This window comes from Bufo gargarizans, chromosome 4 (assembly GCF_014858855.1).
Source record: "Bufo gargarizans isolate SCDJY-AF-19 chromosome 4, ASM1485885v1, whole genome shotgun sequence".
NCBI lineage: Eukaryota > Metazoa > Chordata > Amphibia > Anura > Bufonidae > Bufo > Bufo gargarizans.
The window spans coordinates 425,670,410-425,689,409 of record NC_058083.1 but is presented as its reverse complement, the minus strand read 5'-3'; the positions used below and the strand labels follow the sequence as shown (position 1 = coordinate 425,689,409).

General features: G+C 45.4%; 1 protein-coding gene across 1 annotated transcript in view; it reads right to left on the bottom strand.

Annotated features, from left to right (window-relative positions):
• Nucleotides 1-19,000, bottom strand: part of URB2 (URB2 ribosome biogenesis homolog) — a 101,041-nt gene that overhangs the window by 37,366 nt on the left and 44,675 nt on the right. Inside the window, exon 4 of the mRNA XM_044289496.1 lies at nucleotides 8,945-12,221. Coding sequence (XP_044145431.1) covers nucleotides 8,945-12,221 — 3,277 coding nt within the window. The remainder of the gene's footprint in view (nucleotides 1-8,944; nucleotides 12,222-19,000) is intronic.

Sequence of the window (19,000 nt, the reverse complement as noted above, 5' to 3'; positions counted from 1 at the left end):
CAAACAGCTCATATGAAGGGGTGCTGGTGGATGGCCCCTGAGGATAGGTCATCAATATAGAAAAAGCAGAGAACACCTTTAAAGCCTGCTACTGACAGGCACACCATAAAAATCCCCTAGACTGCAGTAGTATACTACTGCAGTCCAAGAAATAAGTTAAAGGATCGCATGTTAAAGTTCCCTAAGGGCAATAAAAAAAATACAGTAAATTTTCTTTTAAACGTTTAACAAAGAAATTACCGCAGATTACCATTTTTGTTTTATCATTTCACCCCACAAAAAACGTTGTCCCTTTTTTGAATAAAAAGTGAAAAAACCTTTGTCCTACTAAACCGTACCAGTAAAAACTACAGCACACCTGCAAAAATGAAGCCTGTACACATCTCTATAAATGGAAATATAAAAAAAAAAGCTATTGGTGCCAGAATTTGATGACTCAAAGAAAATATTTTCAAAAGTTTTGATTTTAAAAAAAATATTGCCATGGCGCACATAAACCCGAAACCTAAATAAAAAAAAAAAAAAAAAAGATGTTGCAGAAAAGAAAAGTAAAAAAGTAATGGCTCTTGGCAAGTGGGACTGAGAAAAAATAAAATAAAATGGGTGGATGCTGAAGGGGCGAAGCTAAATTCTTATCAAACAGATCATTTAGCTATAATGAGTGTTTGTCTGGGAATGTACACATTGCAGCTACAGATTGAGCCATCAGGCAACTGATTAGATTTACTGTGAAGCAAAAAGCAACACTCAGATGCACTGAAAGTGTTAGCTGCAGAAGAAAACCTGCTGAAAATTGTTTAGAAAACCAGAATGGCGTTTTTTGTTTACTTCACTTTCCCACAAAAAACGGAACAAAAAGCAATCAGAAAAGCATACACACACCATAATGGTATCAATGTACAGTACAGATCGCCCTGCAAAAAATTATTCCTCACCCAATACCTGCACATAACTACAAAAAAGTTATAGGGGTCAAAATGTGGCAATGAAAATAAAAAAAAACTGAATTAGTACTTACCGGTAATTCAGTTTCCATGAGATCATCCCAACAGCATACAAGGAGATTGACCCCTGACCTCTGTAGGGGCAGGAACAGAGAAAGGTTTAAATTCCCCGCTTCCACCACAAACACCAGTGTTTCCAAAACCACACAGACCAAACAAGGTGGTGAGTAATGAATACAAGAACATAATGAGAAAGGAAGGAAGATATTACCTCATACCTTCTGGAGGCCTCCCGAGAGCACAGAACAAGAAAAAAAAATGGGAGGTAATAACGTGCCGTCGTGATGATCTCATGGAAACTGAATTACCGGTAAGTACTAATTCCGTTTTTTCCATAGCATCATCACGACGGCATACAAGGAGCTAGACAAAATAAATATCAAGAGGGGGCAACTGCTTGAAGGACCTTACGTCCAAAAGACAGATCAGAAGCTCTGGAAAAGTCGAGTCTGTAATGCTTCACAAATGTATGGACACTGTCCCATGTGGCAGCTTTACATATGTAATCAAGGGAAGCCCCAGCCCTTTCAGCTTGAGAGGATGACAGCTTGGTTGAATGGGCCCTCAGGTTAACGGGACATGGGAGATTCTGAATCTCATAGCATAGAGAAATAGTGTTCCTGATCCATCTGGCCAGAGAGGATTTGGAAGATTTCTGGCCTTTGTTCTTCCCTCCAAACAGGACTAAGAATGTCCGACTTCCAGAAGCTCTTGGTAGCCTCGATGTAATTTAATACAGAGCATCTGACATCTAAGGAGTGGAAGAATAACTCTTTGTTATTTGAGGGGTTTTGACAGAAGGAAGGTAGGATGATCTCTAGGCTGCGATGGAAGCTGGACACAACTTTAGGGAGGAACCCTGGATCTAATTTGAGAATAATCCTGTCGTCCAAGATAAGCAGATAGGGTTCTCTGAGAGATGGCGCTTGTATTTCCCCTAGTCTACGGGCGGATGTTATCACAGTCAAGAAAGCCGTCTTCAGTGATAGATGTTTAATTGAACAGTCAGCTATAGGCTCAAAGGGGGGTAGCATTAGCCCTGAGAGTACGATGTTTAGATCCCAGGAGGGAACTTGTGACGTAATAGTTGGACGAAGTCCAGAGACCGCTCTCATAAACCTCCTAATCCAGCAGTGGCCTGCGATATCCTGATCAAAGAAACAGCCAAGAGCAAATACTTTGACTTTAAGGGTGGAAGGTCTCAATCCTAAGTCAAGCCCCTGCTGTAAAAAAATCCAGGATCTTCTAAATGTTGGGTCTTTTTAAATTTGGAGAAATGTCTCCCGACCAGGTACAGATCCTCTTCCATATCTTTAGATAGATTGCTGAGGCCACCTATTTGTTACTTTGTCCGACAATCCCTGCCTTTATAGAATCTGGGCTTCAAGATCCAAGCAAACAGTCTCAGGAACAGTGGATAGGGGTATAGAACCAGACCCTGATGCAGAAGATCCTTCCTGATGGGAAGAGGCCAAGCTTCCCAGATGGAAAACTCCTTGAGGGAAGAAAACCAGCCTCTTTTCGGCCAGAAAGGGGCTTTTAAGATTAATTTGGTTCTGTCCTGATGTAATTTCTGAATCCCCTTCGGGATCAATGGTAGTAGAGGGTAGGATTTTCCGATGCCACTTCACGTCAAACGCATCCAAGGCCCATGGGTTGTCCCTGGGATTTAGGGAGCAAAGTTTGCCTTGCGGGCGAAGAGATCCACTTCAGGGTTTCCCCATCTGTCCACCACCATCTGGAATACCTTTTCGTTCAGGGACCATTCTGTGTGATCTGGCCTGTGGCGGCTGAGGAAGTCTGCTTCTTGGTTTAATACACCCCTGAGATGAACTGCTGAGATGGAGCTCACCTTTTGCTCTGCCCAGGTGAAGATCTTGGATGATAGTGACTGAAGAGCCACTGATCGTGTCCCTCCTTGGTGTGAGAAATAAGTGATGGTCGTCATTTTGTCTGAGAGGATCTTTACATTGTGACCCTGAAGACTCTCCTCCGCCACTTTTAGGCCCCTTTCACACGGGCGAGTATTCCGCACGGATGCGATGCGCGAGTTGAACGCATTGCACCCGCACTGAATCCTGACCCATTAATTTCTATGGGCCTGTTCACATGAGCAGTGATTTTCACACATCACTTGTGCTTTGCGTGAAAATCGCAGCATGCTCTATTTTGTGCGTTTCTCACGTAACGCAGGCCCCATAGAAATAAATGGGATTGCGTGAAAATCGCAAGCATCCGCAAGCAAGTGCAGATGCGGTGCGATTTCCACACATGGTTTCTAGGAGACGATCGGGATGAAGATCCGATCATTATTATTTTCCCTTATAACATGGTTATAAGGGAAAATAATAGCATTCCGAATACAGAATGCATAGTAAAATAGCGCTGGAGGAGTTAAAAATAAATAAATAAATTAACTCACTTTAATCCACTTGATCGCGCAGCCGGCATCTCTTCTGTCTGTCTTCTGTGCTGTGTGCAGGAACAGGACCTGTGGTGACGTCACTCCGGTCATCACATGATCTTTTACCATGGTGATGGATCATGTGATGGACCATGTGATGACCGGAGTGACGTCACCACAGGTCCTGTTCCTGCACACAGAAAAGAAAGAAGAAAGAAGAGATGCAGGCTGCGCAATCAAGTGGATTAAGGAGAGTTAAATTATTTTTAATTTTTTTTAACCCCTCCAGCGCTATTTTACTATGCATTCTGTATTCAGAATGCTATTATTTTCCCTTATAACCATGTTATAAGGGAAAATAATACAATCTACAGAACACTGTTCCCAAGCCCGAACTTCTGTAAAGAAGTTCTGGTTTGGGTACCAAACATGCCGATTTTTCTCACGTGAGTGCAAAACGCATTACAATGTTTTGCACTTGTGCGGAAAAATCACGCATGTTCCCGCAACGCGCCCGCACATTTTCCCGCAATGCCCGTGTGAAAGAGGCCTTAGGGTTTCCCAGACCGCCATCAGTTCCCTGAAATTAGAAGACTGTGACCTGATTGATTGGGGCCAGGTTCCCTGAAACAGATTGTCTCCTACCTTCGCGCCCCAACCTGAAAGACTTGCGTCTGTCATGACCTGCATGTGGGAAGTCTTCTGCCACGGTGTCCCCTTGGACAGATTTGAAGAAATCTTCCACCAATCTAGGGACTTCTTCACTGACGGTAGGATAGGTACCATGCGGTCTAGTGAAGACTGTTGTTTGTCCCAAATCCCGAGGATCCAGATTTCTAAGGGCCTGAAATGATTCTGACTCCAGGGTACTGCTGGTATGCATGTGGTTGATAGACCCAACAGGCTCATTGCTTCTCTTATTGAGCATGTCCTCTTTCCCTGGAAAGTTCTGATTCTTCGTTGCAGAGCTGTGATCTTGTCCTGGGGAAGAAAAGTAGCCTGGGCATGGGAGTCTAGAATCATCCCCAGAAAGCGTATTTTTGTGGATGGTGAGAGGATAGACTTGTTCCTGTTCACTATCCATCCCAGTCTGCCTAGTGTTGATAGAAGGGTGTCTAGGTCTAATTTGATTTGGCGTGGACTGTCGCTCCCCAGAAGAAAGTCGTCTAGGTACGGAACTAGCATCAAGCCCGCTTTCCTTAAAAACGCCACCATTTCCACTACTAACTTTGTAAAGATCCTCGGGGCCGAGGAAATTCCAAATGGAAGGGCCCTGAACTGGTAGTGATGGGTTTGGCCCCTGTCGTCTCTGCTTACCGAAAGTTCCATCCTGAACTTTCGGTAAAAGATGAACTTGTTTAAGGGTTTCAAATTTATTATCGTGCAGGACAAGCCTCCCTTTTTCTTTACCAAGAAAAAGGTTAGAGTAAAACCCCTTTCCCTGGTCTAGGGGGACTTGAGTAATCATGTTAATCTTCAGAAGGTCATGAACTCCCTGCCATTGATTCGTTTGGAAGCACATTATTAAGAATCTGTTTGGGGGTTTTGAAGACAGTTCGATCCTGTATCCTGAGACTATGATCTCTCTTGTCCAAGGATTCTGCGAGATCAGGAGGTAGGGAAACCTTTTCCTCTACCCCCTTTGGTGTAGCTCCAGCGCCCGGCCTTCCCCTTTCCCCTGTATGATTTGTCTTGATTTGAGGAGGGGATATCGGCGTTTATAGGACCGGTCTTCAGGAAACCCCTTCTTTTTGTCAGAGGCCTTCTCTAAAATCTTATCCAACACTGGGCCAAACACATACTCTCCCGAGAAGGGAATGGAACAGAGCTTCATTTTAGATGTCTTATCCCCCGACCAACACTTCATCCAGAGTGCCCTTCTGGCTGCGTTGGAGAGGGCAGCATCTCTAGCCAAGAATCGAACCGACTCGGCCGAGGAATCAGCCAGAAATGCGGTGGCTGATTTGAGGAGGGGTAGGGAATTTACGATCTTCTCCCTAGGGGTTTTATTCTTAATATGGTCCTCCAATTCTTTAAGCCAGAGGAACATAAATCTGGCCACGGATGTTGCCGCGATATTAGACTTGATGTTAAACATTGCAGCCTCCCATGACTTCCTCAAGAGGCTGTCTGCTTTTCTGTCCATGCAATCCCTTAACTGGGAAGCATCTTCAAAGGGATGGGATGTTTTTTTATTCACCTTTGCCACCTGGACATCGATCTTAGGGATCTCATTAAAAACTTTGGACTCCTCAGGATTGAATAACAATCGATTGTTTAAGGCAGTGAAGACCCCTAAATGTTTTTCAGGGTCAGATCACTCCTCCAGAATCATGTCCCTAATATTCTCGTTAATAGGGAATATACGGGTCTTCTAAACCCGCAAGCCCCCAAACATTTCCTCTTGGATAGAATGGGTTCTCTGTACCTCTTCCACCCCCATAGTTGATCTAACAGCTTTTAGGAGACCAGACATGTCCTCCATAGAAAAATAAAATCTACCTATGATCTGACCGACGGAATGTCGTCTAAGGCTACTTTCACACTAGCGTTCGATCGGATCCGTTCTGAACGGATCCGATCATATTAATGCAGACGGAGGCTCCGTTCAGAACGGATCCGTCTGCATTATATTGGCAAAAAAAAAGCTAGTGTGAAATTAGCCTGAGCGGATCCGTCCAGACTTTTACATTGAAAGTCAATGGGGGACGGATCCGTTTGAAGATTGAGCCATATTGTGGCATCTTCAAACGGATCCGTCCCCATTGACTTACATTGTAAGTCTGGACGGATCCGCACGCAAGCAGCGTTCAGGTGTCCGCCTGCTGAGCGGAGGCTGAACGCCGCCAGACTGATGCAGTCTGAGCGGATCCGCATCCATTCAGACTGCATCAGGGCTGAACGGAAGCGTTCGGGTCCGCTCGTGAGCCCCTTCAAACGGAGCTCACGAGCGGACAGCCGAACGCTAGTGTGAAACTAGCCTAACACAGTCTCAGAATCGGAGGATAAAGGAGATCTAAGCCTCTTCTTTTTGAGGTGGGGTGTATCCACAGGATTGGAAGATAAGTAAGATAAAGATGACCGTGTCTCTTCCTGAATCATTGTGCTAAATTAGTCTTTCAGAGAGGTAGTATCATCACGGACTATGTTGGAAATGCAGGCTTTGCATAACTTTGTGGGGTAATTATCAGAAAGGCGAGCATTACAGGAAATGCATTTAAGAGATCTTTTGGTTTTCTTTTGTGCCTCCTTGAGGGATAGAGATAGGGGGGCCATCATGAGTGCTAAAATATATATATCATGCACATATAATCCCCCAGCAAGAGGACAGGGGGAATCAAAAGAGACTCCCTGACCAGCATAATGACAAACTTTTCCCCCAAGGGGGACTCACGTATGGCGGCAGTGGCGGGTCCGCCTCCTTTGGTGAGCATGTCTCCGTTCCAGACATCGTGATGCCGAAACACTGCTGCTTGGTGCACGGGATCAGAACAAATGCCGGGTGTTCGGCTTGAAGCCGGACAGGTCACCGCATGCTGCCAGTGTTACTCCGTCCGACGGAAGTGACGTTACGAGTAAGCGTCCGTAGCAGGCGGGCGCACAAACCCGGCTTGACCTACTAGAGGTAAGGCGGGAGACGTCGCCCCGGGAGCAGGCTCCAGATAAGACCAGAGCAAGCCCTCCTGATCCATCCCCTGCCCAATGTTCGTACCAGGACCGCGGGAGGGGAGGGGGACACCATGATCCATAATGATGTAATGCGCTGAAAAGGTAACCGAATGATAGCCAGTAGAAGCTTTATCTCGCTGCATACAGGGAGACCTTTCTGTGCTTATTCTCGTCAAGGGAAAATAAATAATGGTAGTTGTAGAGTCAAAATCGCTATCACTGAAAACAACTACCTAGCAAGGGCGTTATAAGGACAGGCAGCTGAGGCACGTGGACAGAGTGCTCCTACCATCCAGGTGCATCTCTGGGCTGAGGATAGTTTGAGGGACACCTTAGGGACAGACGCTAGATACCCATACGTGTTGTCCCTTTCCTCCTCCGTCAGCATCAGTCCTCTGCTTGGTTCTTAGTTGCTCTTTTCAGTGTTTGTCCACGTCTAATTTTGGGTCCCCCCGATAGGGATCTCCATTTTTAGTAACCTTCAATAAAAGTTAGACCTTTCTCTGCCCTGTCCTCTGTAGGGACAGGAAAGCAGTGGTGTTGGTGGTGGGAGGGGGGAATTTAAACCTCTCTCTGTTCCTGGCGCTACAGGAATATTCAATATTTAAACTTAAAGCCAATAGCAGGCCACGAAGAGGACAAGCCTCCCTAGCGTCACCAACAATGTTAAGGAGGCTCATCCCCATCGTGGATTGCTATTAGATGCTAGCCACCCCTGCAGACCCCTCCCCCCCATGCTTTGATCCACACGACAGGGAGATGCCGCGGCGGCCGTGGAGGGATCCGGAGTCAGGGAGCAGCCAAGTAGAATGTATAAAAGGAGATTGGGCATTGGGGGTCATTATAGGGGTTGCAGCGCTCCAAACAAAAATACCTAGGGTTGTCACGATACCAACATTTTGATTTGACAAGGTGACAAAAAATGGCAAATTGCACGTTTTTTTTTTTTTTTTCCCCCTGTTACGGCGTTCACCGCATAGGAGATATTTTAAAATATTTTAATAGTTCGCACTTTTTCGGGTGTGAAGATATATATGTTAATCTTTTTTATTGTTTACATATTTTATATGTAAAATTGGGAAAGGGGGCGATTTAAACTTTGTGTTGTTGTTTTTTTAACTTTGTATTTACTAACTATTAGCCCCTTTTAAGGGCTAGAACCTGGGATCTTTTCATCCCTTGTCCTATTCACCCTAATAGAGCTCTATTAGGGTGAATAGGACCTCACACTCTACCTGCTGCCCTGTGCTAAGCAGGGAGCTTACCATGGCAACCAGGGCTTAAGTAGCATCCGGATCAGTCTACAAATTTTATCAGTTTGCATACAGAAAGCCAGATCCGGCAGGCAGTTCTGGTGATGGAACTGCCTGCCGGAATCCAGCAAGGCTACTTTCACACTAACGTTCTTGCTGGATCCGGCAAGGCTCGGCAAAAACACTTCCATTACTGATATGCATCTCTTATGAACGGATCTGGTTGTATTATCTTTAACATAGCCAAAACGGATCCGTCATGAACTCCATTGAAAGGACGGATTGTTTTCTATTGTGTCAGAGTTAAACAGATCCATCTCCACTGACTTGCATTGTGGGTCATGACGGATCAGTCTTGCTCTGCAACCCATGATGTAAAGAACACCGCAGCATGCTGCAGTTTGCTCTCCGGTACGGGAACACAACCAAAAAGCATTCCTTTCTGTTCAGTTACGTTTTGTCCCCATTGACAATGAATGGGGACAAAACGGAAACTAGAAACATGTGAAAGTAGCCTAAGATGTGTTTCAAAACATAGATCAACTAAACAGTGTTGCAGGCAACCAGCAAAATTATACATTTAACATACTTCTACACCCATGTTCGATACTTACTAGCAAGGAGATTTCCCACTGCAGTAAATACAGAGATGGCCAGACCTTCTGGTTTAGGATAAACCTCTTTCACTGGAATACACACAGTCAAATAATGCAGTGCAGACTTCAAAAATGCATTTTGTTCCTTCGCATAACAAAGCTCCTTCAGAATCTGTGAGCAAAACAGTCTGTATAGTTCAGAACTATGAAGGTTGCCATCAGCAAGTTCTGCTTGAAGAAGAGTAGTCGTAGACGTTACTAGGATGAAGGGTAAAAGTGGACTAGCGGCAGCGAGCTCTAAGCATTGCTGAATAACAGTCTTCAGCTTTCCAGCAATTTGTTTCAATAGAGAACTTAAACGTTCAGTATGTTCTTCGTTAGAACTCTGTTCCTGGATAGTAACTATAAAATGATGACACAAGTTTTTCAGTATCACAATATGCAACTGACCCTTAAGAGTACTCCAGAATGTTTTTTCCATGTTGGAAACAGAATTAAGCAAAAAGGCTGTGAATGTTTCTAGATTAACAAGAATACTTTGTTTTCGTTTGATCACCAGAGATAAAAATGTGTCAAAAAAGGAATTCATAATGTCAAGAAAGTTTTGCCAGTAGGGTTCATTGGTTTCAGTAACCGTCCAATTAGCTGACTGGATGCAGGTTAACACAACTTTTAGAAGGTCACTAGCATATGCAATCTTAAATAAATAATTTGCATGAGTACTACTAAGCAGACATGTTAAACCCTTATAGCACTCACTTGCAACATGAAGGCTCTTCAAGGAGCTTGAATTAGCTAAAGATAACAAGAAGAGAAAACATCGACATAGGTCTGGAGGGGACAGGCTGTCAGGTTTTAAATCACAAATTAATTCTATCAGCTTCATTATTAAGTCTGTGTCAGTAAAACTGACAGATTCATTCATCTTTGGTACAGAGGAAATAAGTTGCAGCACATTCTTCATATTGGTCACAAACACTGAATCATCACAACTGTCAATCACTCTTGGATTTACAATTGTGTTTCCTTTGTTATACACAGAAAAGGTATACTCATGCCAATCTGTGTCTTTCAAGGAAAGAAGAGACAATATTTCATGTATTCCAGTTTGCTCTCTAACCAGCATGATGCCTTTTTTTAAGATGCTGGTTATAAAAATGCACTGCAAGATGCCCATTTCTGAAAAAGAATCACCCTGGAGTAAACTTTTTGAAACCTCTTTAAAAGCAATTGTAACATCACCGTCAACTTGCTTGCTTTGGTTCTTAGCAGACAGGTGGGTTTCCAAGAGAAAGTCAGCAATATTGTACATATCAGTGAGGGATATATATGGAAGAAGAATCACAATATTTGAAACAAAAAAGTGCCACTGAGTAACAGGAAGGCAATTCACATTAACTGCATTAGGAACTGCAATAACATTGCCAGTAACTGGTTCTTGGCCTTTGGGGTTCATGAGAATTATGCTAGAATCAACAAAAAAAGATGCAGATGCTTGAAGAGTGAGGATTTCATATTCAGTTGGCATATGCATGTGCAAAAGGATGAGCTTTATTTTCTGAATGGATAGAAGTCCAGAGTAGAACAAGCTGATTAGACTGGATTGCTTACAAAGCCTATGAATCTTATGCCAACATTCCTTATCTTCAAAAAATATGGAAAAGTTCCAACACTCCAAAGGCAAGTCCAAGGGAAGAACCAGTTTACACATTTGTGAGGTATATTTGTCACAATTTAATGCAGACACAGTATCTACTTCTATCCATGTATAAAGAAGCATAAGGACAACTTCACATAGCTTTTCAAGCAACAATGTATCATCTGCTTCCACATCACATTCCTTCAAAATGGTTAGGGAAGGCAATATCAGCTCTTCAGTTATTTGTTTCATTAGATCCTGATATCGGTGGATAACCAGCACTGGAGTATTACTGTCTAAGCTCTTCATGTTCATCATCAAGCAATGCAAGAGCGAACAAAGGTGTTCCAGTTGTAAGCTGAGACTTTGATCATCTTCAATATGGTGAAGCTGACAGTTTTCCAAAATCATAGCCCACATATCCAACATCTGATTAGGTGGAAGTTGCACAAGAAACTCTACAAGCACTTTGGTCAATCCTGACAATAGAATTGGGTTCTTTAATTTTTCTGTTGATAGCTGACAGATGACTGTAAGTATTTTTGCAAACAGTTTTGGAACCTGTCGAAGTTTTGCATAGGTCTTCAGAAGGCTAATAACAAAGGATTCCTGTGCTTTCCTGACATGTATATCAGATACGTCTGCATCAAAGCATGCATGCATTATGTCAGCAAGGTCTGGCTCCAAAATGCGATGATTTAACAAGTTCAAAGTTTGCAAGCACTTGAACCAAGGTGGCGAGGGTTTGCTAGTATTACTCACTAGTATTTCTGTTAAACTTCGGTAGAACTTGTACTGACTACCCTTTCCTATGTTATCCTCTGCAATATTATATATATTATGACTAAGAACAAGGTTTAGCATGCTTTCTAGTGCGGTTATCCCACCTGGCCATGCTGGAAAAGATTCTCTTACATCATCCTGCTTTTCTGCAAAAGGTGCACAAAGGCATCTGAACAATTTGACAAGCATTTGAAAGCAAATTATTTCATTTCCTTCTCTGCAGTAAGAGTCTAAAAACAGTTTATATAGAAGGGAAACAGAATTAGACAAAAAGGAAAGCTGCATATTTTTCTCACAAAATTCAATTTTCTCCAGTTTTGCCAACATAGACAAAACCGGAGTCATGAAATCTTTGAATGACCCCTTTTTCTTCTCAGATTTCTCCAACTGAGGAACGAGCTCTTCTTTATAAAAACTAAACAGTTCAGCCTGGAAAAGGCCAGTATGGAGAACAATCTCCATATTACTCCCAATGTCTTTGATGAGCTGGTGGATTCCATGGTTAGCATCCTTATCAAAGACATGGATATTTAAGGCATTCTGTAAAACCAAAAATGGTTCAAAAAGTTGTGAGAGCACATGTGTGAAAAGTCTGCTGCTGTTGTTCTGCTGCCTCTGTAGAACTGTATACCGTTTAAGACCTTTATTAAGTACATTTAAAACTTGATGCATGATGGCATGCTGTGAATGCACACAGTGACAAGCTAATAAGCATAGCTTACTTAAAAGTTCTACCAACAGTTCACATTTGGCTCTGTAGAGCATTCCAAAACATGGAGTGGAGAGGACACCTTGACAACAGCTTAATACTGTTCCAATATAACTTGAAGGACTTGACTGCGTAGGTGCAACTGCAATAATATCATTCATTACCTAAAAAGAAAAACATCAGGATGTTAGTGGCATGTTAAACAAGTGAAAGCATATAAAGGCAAAAGTGTATGCCAAATGGATATGTATAAACATTGGAGCATTTCATTAAGTGTATATGAAATTTGGCACACCCCCATGAACTATTTTTCAGTCTATAAGATGCACCTTTTTCCTAATAAACTGGAGGGGGGGGGGGGGGGGGGGGGGTGAATATATATATATATATATATATATATATATATATATATATATATACACATACATATATATATATATATATACACATACAGTGCTGCCCATAATTATTCATACCCCTGACAAATTTTGACTTAAAGTTACTTTTATTCAACCAGCAAGTAATTTTTTGACGGGAAATAACATAGGTGTCTCCCAAAAGATAAGACTGTGTATAAGAGGCATTATTGTGGGAAAAAAAACATTTCTCAGCTTTTATTTACAGTTAAGCAAAAAGTGTCCAGTCCAAAATTATTCATACCCTTCTCAATAATCAATAGAAAAGCCTTCCTTGGCTATTACAGCAATCAAACACTTCCTATAATTGCAGACCAGCTTTTTGCAGGTCTCCACAGGTATTTTTGGCCATTCATCGTTAGCAATGAGCTCCAAATCTTTCAGGTTGGAGGGTCTTCTTGTCATCACCCTGATCTTTAGCTCCCTCCACAGATTCTCAATTGGATTCAAGTCTGGACTCTGGCTGGGCCACTCCAAAACGTTAATGTTGTTGTCTGCTAAGAATTTCTTCACCACTTTTTCTGTGTGTTTTGGGTCATTGTCATGCTGAAATGACCACTGGTGCCCAAGGCCAAGTTTCTCTGCAGATTGCCTGATGTTGTCATTGAGAATCCTCATGTATTGCTCTTTGTTTCATGGTGCCGTTTACTGTGATTAGGTTCCCTGGTCCATTGGCTGATAAACACCCACAAAGCATTAGGTTCCCACCACCATGTTAGACAGTGGGGATGGTGTTCTTTGGGTTGAAGGCTTCTCCTTTTTTACGCCAAATGAAGGAAACATGATTGTGACCAAACAATTCAATTTCTGTTTCATTTGACCATAACACAGAAGACCAGAAGTCTTCTTCTTTGCCTAGATGATCTTTTGCAAAGGCCAAGAGAGCTTTTGTGCGCCTTATCTGGAGAAGTGACGTCCTCCTTGGTCTGCATTGTGCAGTGTCCGTTGGATTGTCTGCCTTGAGACATTGCCACCAGCAGAGCCCAGATTCACCAGAATGGCCTTGGTGGCGATCCTTAGATTCTTTTTCACCTCTCTAACTATCCCCCTGGCCAGCACAGGTGTCACTTTTGGCTTCTGACCACGTCCTCTGAGATTTTCCCAAGTGCAGAACATCTTGTATTTTATGCTCAAATGTAAATAAAAGCTGAGAAATGTTTTTTCCCCACAATAATGCCTCTTGTACATCGTCTTATTATCTTTTGGGAGACACCTATGTAATTTCCCGTCAAAAAATTACTTGCTGGTTGAATAAAAGTAACTTAGCCAAAATTTGGCAGGGGTATGAATAATTATGGGCAGCACTATGCTGGAAGTGCAGGGAGGTGAAGGCAGCTCTGCGCTGGCTATACTCACCCTCCCTGTTCTTCTGGGCTGACTGTGTACAGCGCCAGGACGTAGTGCACGTATGTGTACGCTATGATCTGACGCTGTGCGACATCAAGGCACAGTGCAGAACAGGCCGGAAGACGACCAGGGAGCAGTGAGTCTCAGTTCCTGGATCTGCAGAGTGGCAGCACCATCCAGAGCAAGCAAGGCAAGTTTTTTTTTATTTTTTATTTTTTATGTCTGATCTGTGGTCAGATGGGGGTCTGATTGGGGGTCTTATGAAAAATGGGGGTCTGAACAGGATTAGGGATCTGCTGAAAACATTTTCTGTGTTTTCCTCCTCTAAATGCTAGGTACGCATAAGGGTACTTTCACACTAGGCTTTATAGAATCTGGCAGGCAGTTCCGGCAACGGCCTGTAAGATCCGGCAAACCGTATACAAACTGAAAGCTTTTTTTCCGGATCCGTTAGACAGATCCGGTGATATACCGGATCTGTCGCATCTGGAATAATGGATCCGGTATTAACATTTTTACAAAAGATCAAAAGCGAAACTAGTTCCTCCTATATCCTGGCGGAGGCACAGAGTGGAAAACCGGATCCGGCAATGCGGCAATTTCTAGAACACTTGGTACCGGACCCGGCGTTAATACATCTCTACGGCAAGTGCGGTATTGTTCCGGAACGGAATTGCGAACGTATGAATGGAATGTGTGAATGGCCTAATTCACATCTCTAGGGTGAACATAAGGAGCATAGGTCTTTTTTCAACCGTACTTTGTTGCTATATACAATTACAATTTTAAAACATGACAGGAGGCTTCCTATTTTGCATTAACTCTCTTTACTAACTCCACAGCAGTAAAGAAAAATGTAAAGAGTAACAAGTAGATCACTGTGCAGCATAGTATATAAGGGTCATGCTGCCTGTACACTTCTTCTTTCTTTACTGCTCCATCGCAGACAGGTCAGACTTTTTGCTCCCCTGGAGCTATATTACTTCTTGTACATTTATTTTTTACTATATCGTATTATTATCATTTACCTCGGGTTCCTCAGGTCCCCCTCTAGCCTGGAGTGCCTCCTGGCTTCCTCCTTTTCGCGGCCGTTTTCGTGCCGGCCCGCTTCCAAATCACGGCTGGCCTAAAAAATTGAGTCCCCGGCTTACGGCCTACACTCGCGGCCGCCATTTTGGATTGCGGACATCGCAGGATTTCGCGGCCATCTTAATTTTACCTCATAACATCTCATTGGGGATTGAGTGTGACTGTACTAATTAGTTGTTACTCCCTCATTACTGGTTTTCACCCCTGTGCCTATCTCAGACTACTATTCAGTTCTCTCTGTGCCTCATGTGGCTGGGTCAGTCAGGTCAGTGACTGTTTATTATTGTGACCTGCATTTAAGGGTTTCAACCCTGTGCGACCGGGGTGAACCCCCACTATTAATACGCTGCTTATTGGGAGACTAGCTGTTGCAGTTCTCTCTAACTGGGTGAGCCCCAGTTTATAAGGTCACTACTTTACCCTGCTGGGGGTTTATACTGGGCTTTGTTCCCATACTATTAAAACTGACCATACGCCTGTTCTCAAGACCTGGCTGCCCGTTTATTACTGTAACTTTCAGTGACATACCAGCCGACCCTTATCATGGAGAATCCCCAGAATGTCCCTGTAGACTTCCAGGCTATGATTAACGCAGCTGTCGCTGCTTCTGTGGAGAAGGCACTCTCCAAGGCCCGAGCTTCGGCTCCTGACGTACCTAAAACTCGCAGACGTCCACGGCACAAGTCGGACTCCGACCTGTCCGACTATCAGACGGGATGAATCCCGTCCTACGAAACGCCATGACAAAGGCGAGGACTATACACCCAAACCACCCAAGGGTAAGGCACCTGCCAAGCGTGAACCTGCCAAACTTCACACTCCGGCCCCGCGTCAGGAGTACTCTTCAGAAGAAGAACAGGACCCTACCCACTCCATGTCAGTGCTAGATGAGTGGCAAGCTGACGCTTCAGAGTCGAATTACGACGCATGGGGCTCGGACGAGAAGTCTGTTTCCGCTTTCATGCAGGAGACCCTCCTGGGTGCGGCCCAGGCAAGAGGTATCGAAGACACTGCTGACGCAGAACCTCCTCTTGACTCAGACACCATTATGGACCCCTCAGGTCATGCGATGTTCGATCCTCACAACATACGACACCCCAGATCGGGTGAATGGTCGCCTCCAGAACACCTTTCCAGGTTCATGCACCTGTGGCTCCGCAAACCTCTGGAGAAAGAGGTCCGCAACTGACTCAGGTCTGAATGCCCACGCCCTTCCCTGCCGGATAAGGTCGCTCAGACCCCAGAATTTGACAAAGTTATGACGACCTTTATGATGCGCAGTGGCAGAGACCCTCGACGGGGGGTAGAGAAAGGCCTATGGGGCGCCCAAGATAACCTACTGGATTCCGTAGGCCCCCTGGCTCGCATTATGTATCTGGCGGATGATGCCTACGCCAAAGCCGATTCCTTCTCCACCGAGGACTTCAGGGAATGGGCACATGACATTCGTGAGTGGGCACAACGTTGTTTTTGTTTCATCGGAAACGCCAATGTTACGCTCTCTTCGGAGAGACGAAAAGCAGCGTTATTCCGTATTAACGGTAAATTGGCAGACCTTGGCACAAAAGAGATTGGGCCCCAGGCACAAGGGAAACTTTTCGGTGAACCATTCCTCAAGGAATTAAACAAACATGTCAACGTGTTCACCTCCCTTAATAAGGCGCAATCCTCAATGCACAGTGTCTTCAGGAGCAACCCTACCAGAGGGGTTTTTGGAAGGGCTGGCCGGCAACGGGGCCGTGCCGCCAGCCGATTTTGGCCTTCAGGCCCCCGTACTCAACCAACACCATTTTATCCGACAAGGGACTATCAGCAACGACCCTTTTCCAGTGGAATACGCGGACGCGGACGTTCCCGCTTTACTGCAGGTAAGGACCCATATTCCTCCGTTGTTACCATGTACCCGCACTGCGGGCCGTATTTCCCTTTCTTTCCACAATTGGGCCGCCCTTTGCTCAGACGCATGGATTCTACAAACAGTGCAAGGATATATCATAGACCTAGTGGGAACCCCCTTTCAGGTTCAGCCCCCTCACCCCATCCACATGTCGTCTTTAGACCACAACCTCGTCAACGCGGAGCTACGCGAGCTTCGGGACAAAGGGGCTATTCAACCAGTCCACGAACAGGGAGGTTACTTCAGCAACATCTTCCTCGTGCGGAAGAAGTCGGGAAAATACCACCCAGTTATCAATCTTCGCGCCCTCAACGCGTACGTGGTCTACCGCCACTTCAAGATGGAGGGCATCCACCTCCTGCGGGACCTTCTTCGGAGCAACGACTGGTTCGCCAGACTCGATCTAAAAGATGCATACCTGTCAGTCCCGGTGCACCCGGACTGTCGAGCACTCCTACGTTTCCTCTGGCATGGTCGCCCTTGGCAATTCACTTGCCTCCCTTTCGGCTGAGATCAGCCCCATGGCGTTTCACCAAACTCCTAAAACCGGTGGTGGCCCACCTGAGGTCCAGGGGCATTCGATGCATCATCTACTTGGACGACCTCCTCCTATTCTGCTCCAACGAACGCAGACTACACCAACACACTCACCTGGCATTATCCCTACTGGAATCTCTGGGCTTCGTGATGAACCAACAGAAATCGGAGCTGACCCCTACCCAGACGATACAATTCCTCGGCTTCGAGATCGACTCGACAACGCGCACTCTGAGGCTACCAACCTCAAAGATCGCAACCATTCGCAAGGAGATTCGTAGAGTTCTCCGACTCGATTCCATCCCTCTACGCAACCTGGCCAGGATTGTGGGACTCCTCTCAGCTTCTATTCAAGCCATATTTCCGGGTCCTCTCCACTACAGGGCCATGCAACGACTCAAGGCAAAATACCTTCGCCACAGACCTACCTACGATCAACCCGTCCCGGTGACGACAGAAGTTCACGAAGAGCTGTCATGGTGGCTGGACAGCATGCAAGCCTGGAACGACAAGGCCATATTCGGAGACACTCCAGATTTCGTTTTAGAATCAGACGCCAGCTTGTGGGGATGGGGTGCCACCAACGGAACCATCTCCACGGGAGGAGCATGGACGACGCAGGAGCTCTCCATGCACATCAATTGCCTCGAACTCCTAGCAGGATCCTTCGCGATTCGCAGCCTGGCTCGGGAGAGCGCCAATTGTTGCATCCTCCTTCGCATGGACAACATCTCCGCAGTCCAGTACATCAACCGCCTAGGAGGCGCTCGCTCGCTCACGCCTACTGTCGGATATCACGAGGGACATCTTCAACTACTGCCTCCCTCGCAACATCACGTTACAAGCGGAATACTTTCCGGGAGAAAAGGAGAGACGTCAGCGACTGGAAGCTGAACACGAGAATCTTCAGGGCCCTGGCAGCCCGGAGGGGTCCCTTTCACCTGGATCTGTTCGCCTCTCGCAACAATCACCAGACCCCGGAGTTCTTCAGCTGGCTCCAGGACCCGGAGAGCAAGGCGACAGACGCATTTCTCCAACAATGGCCGGCGACAGGAGCCTACGCTTTTCCCCCATTCTCCATGATTGCGAGAACACTACACCAGATGCGGACACAGCAAATCAAACTGGTTCTCATAACTCCCTTGTGGCAGAGTCAACCATGGTTCCCGGACCTCCTGGCCTCCTCCTACATGGATCCTCTCCTCCTTCCAGGACCTGCTCACGGATCCCAAAGGATGTCTCCACCCGCTCATCCTGGAAGATCGACTACCCCTGGTGGCTTGGTCTCTTTCCGGGGTTCCTGGCGAGTCAGCGGACTATCGCAGACTGCTAGGGACCTCTTATGGGACTCATGGGCCCCGGGAACTAGACGCTGCTACCTTTCAGCTTGGGCCTCCTGGTCTACTTGGTGCATGGAACGGGACTCCGATCCATTTACGGCACCTGTTCCCATGATTCTCAATTTTCTTTCCTCCTCGTTTTCTTCTGGCCGCTCTTATCGCTCTATCAACGTCGTTCGCTCCGCGATTTCGGCAGCCCATACTCCCGTCGGGGACCTCCCGGTCGGCAAAGATCCTCTGGTCTGTCGCCTACTCCGCGGCATGCGGCTCCGCCGCCCCCCAGCCCCCAAATACCATCACCTATGGGACGTGGGACT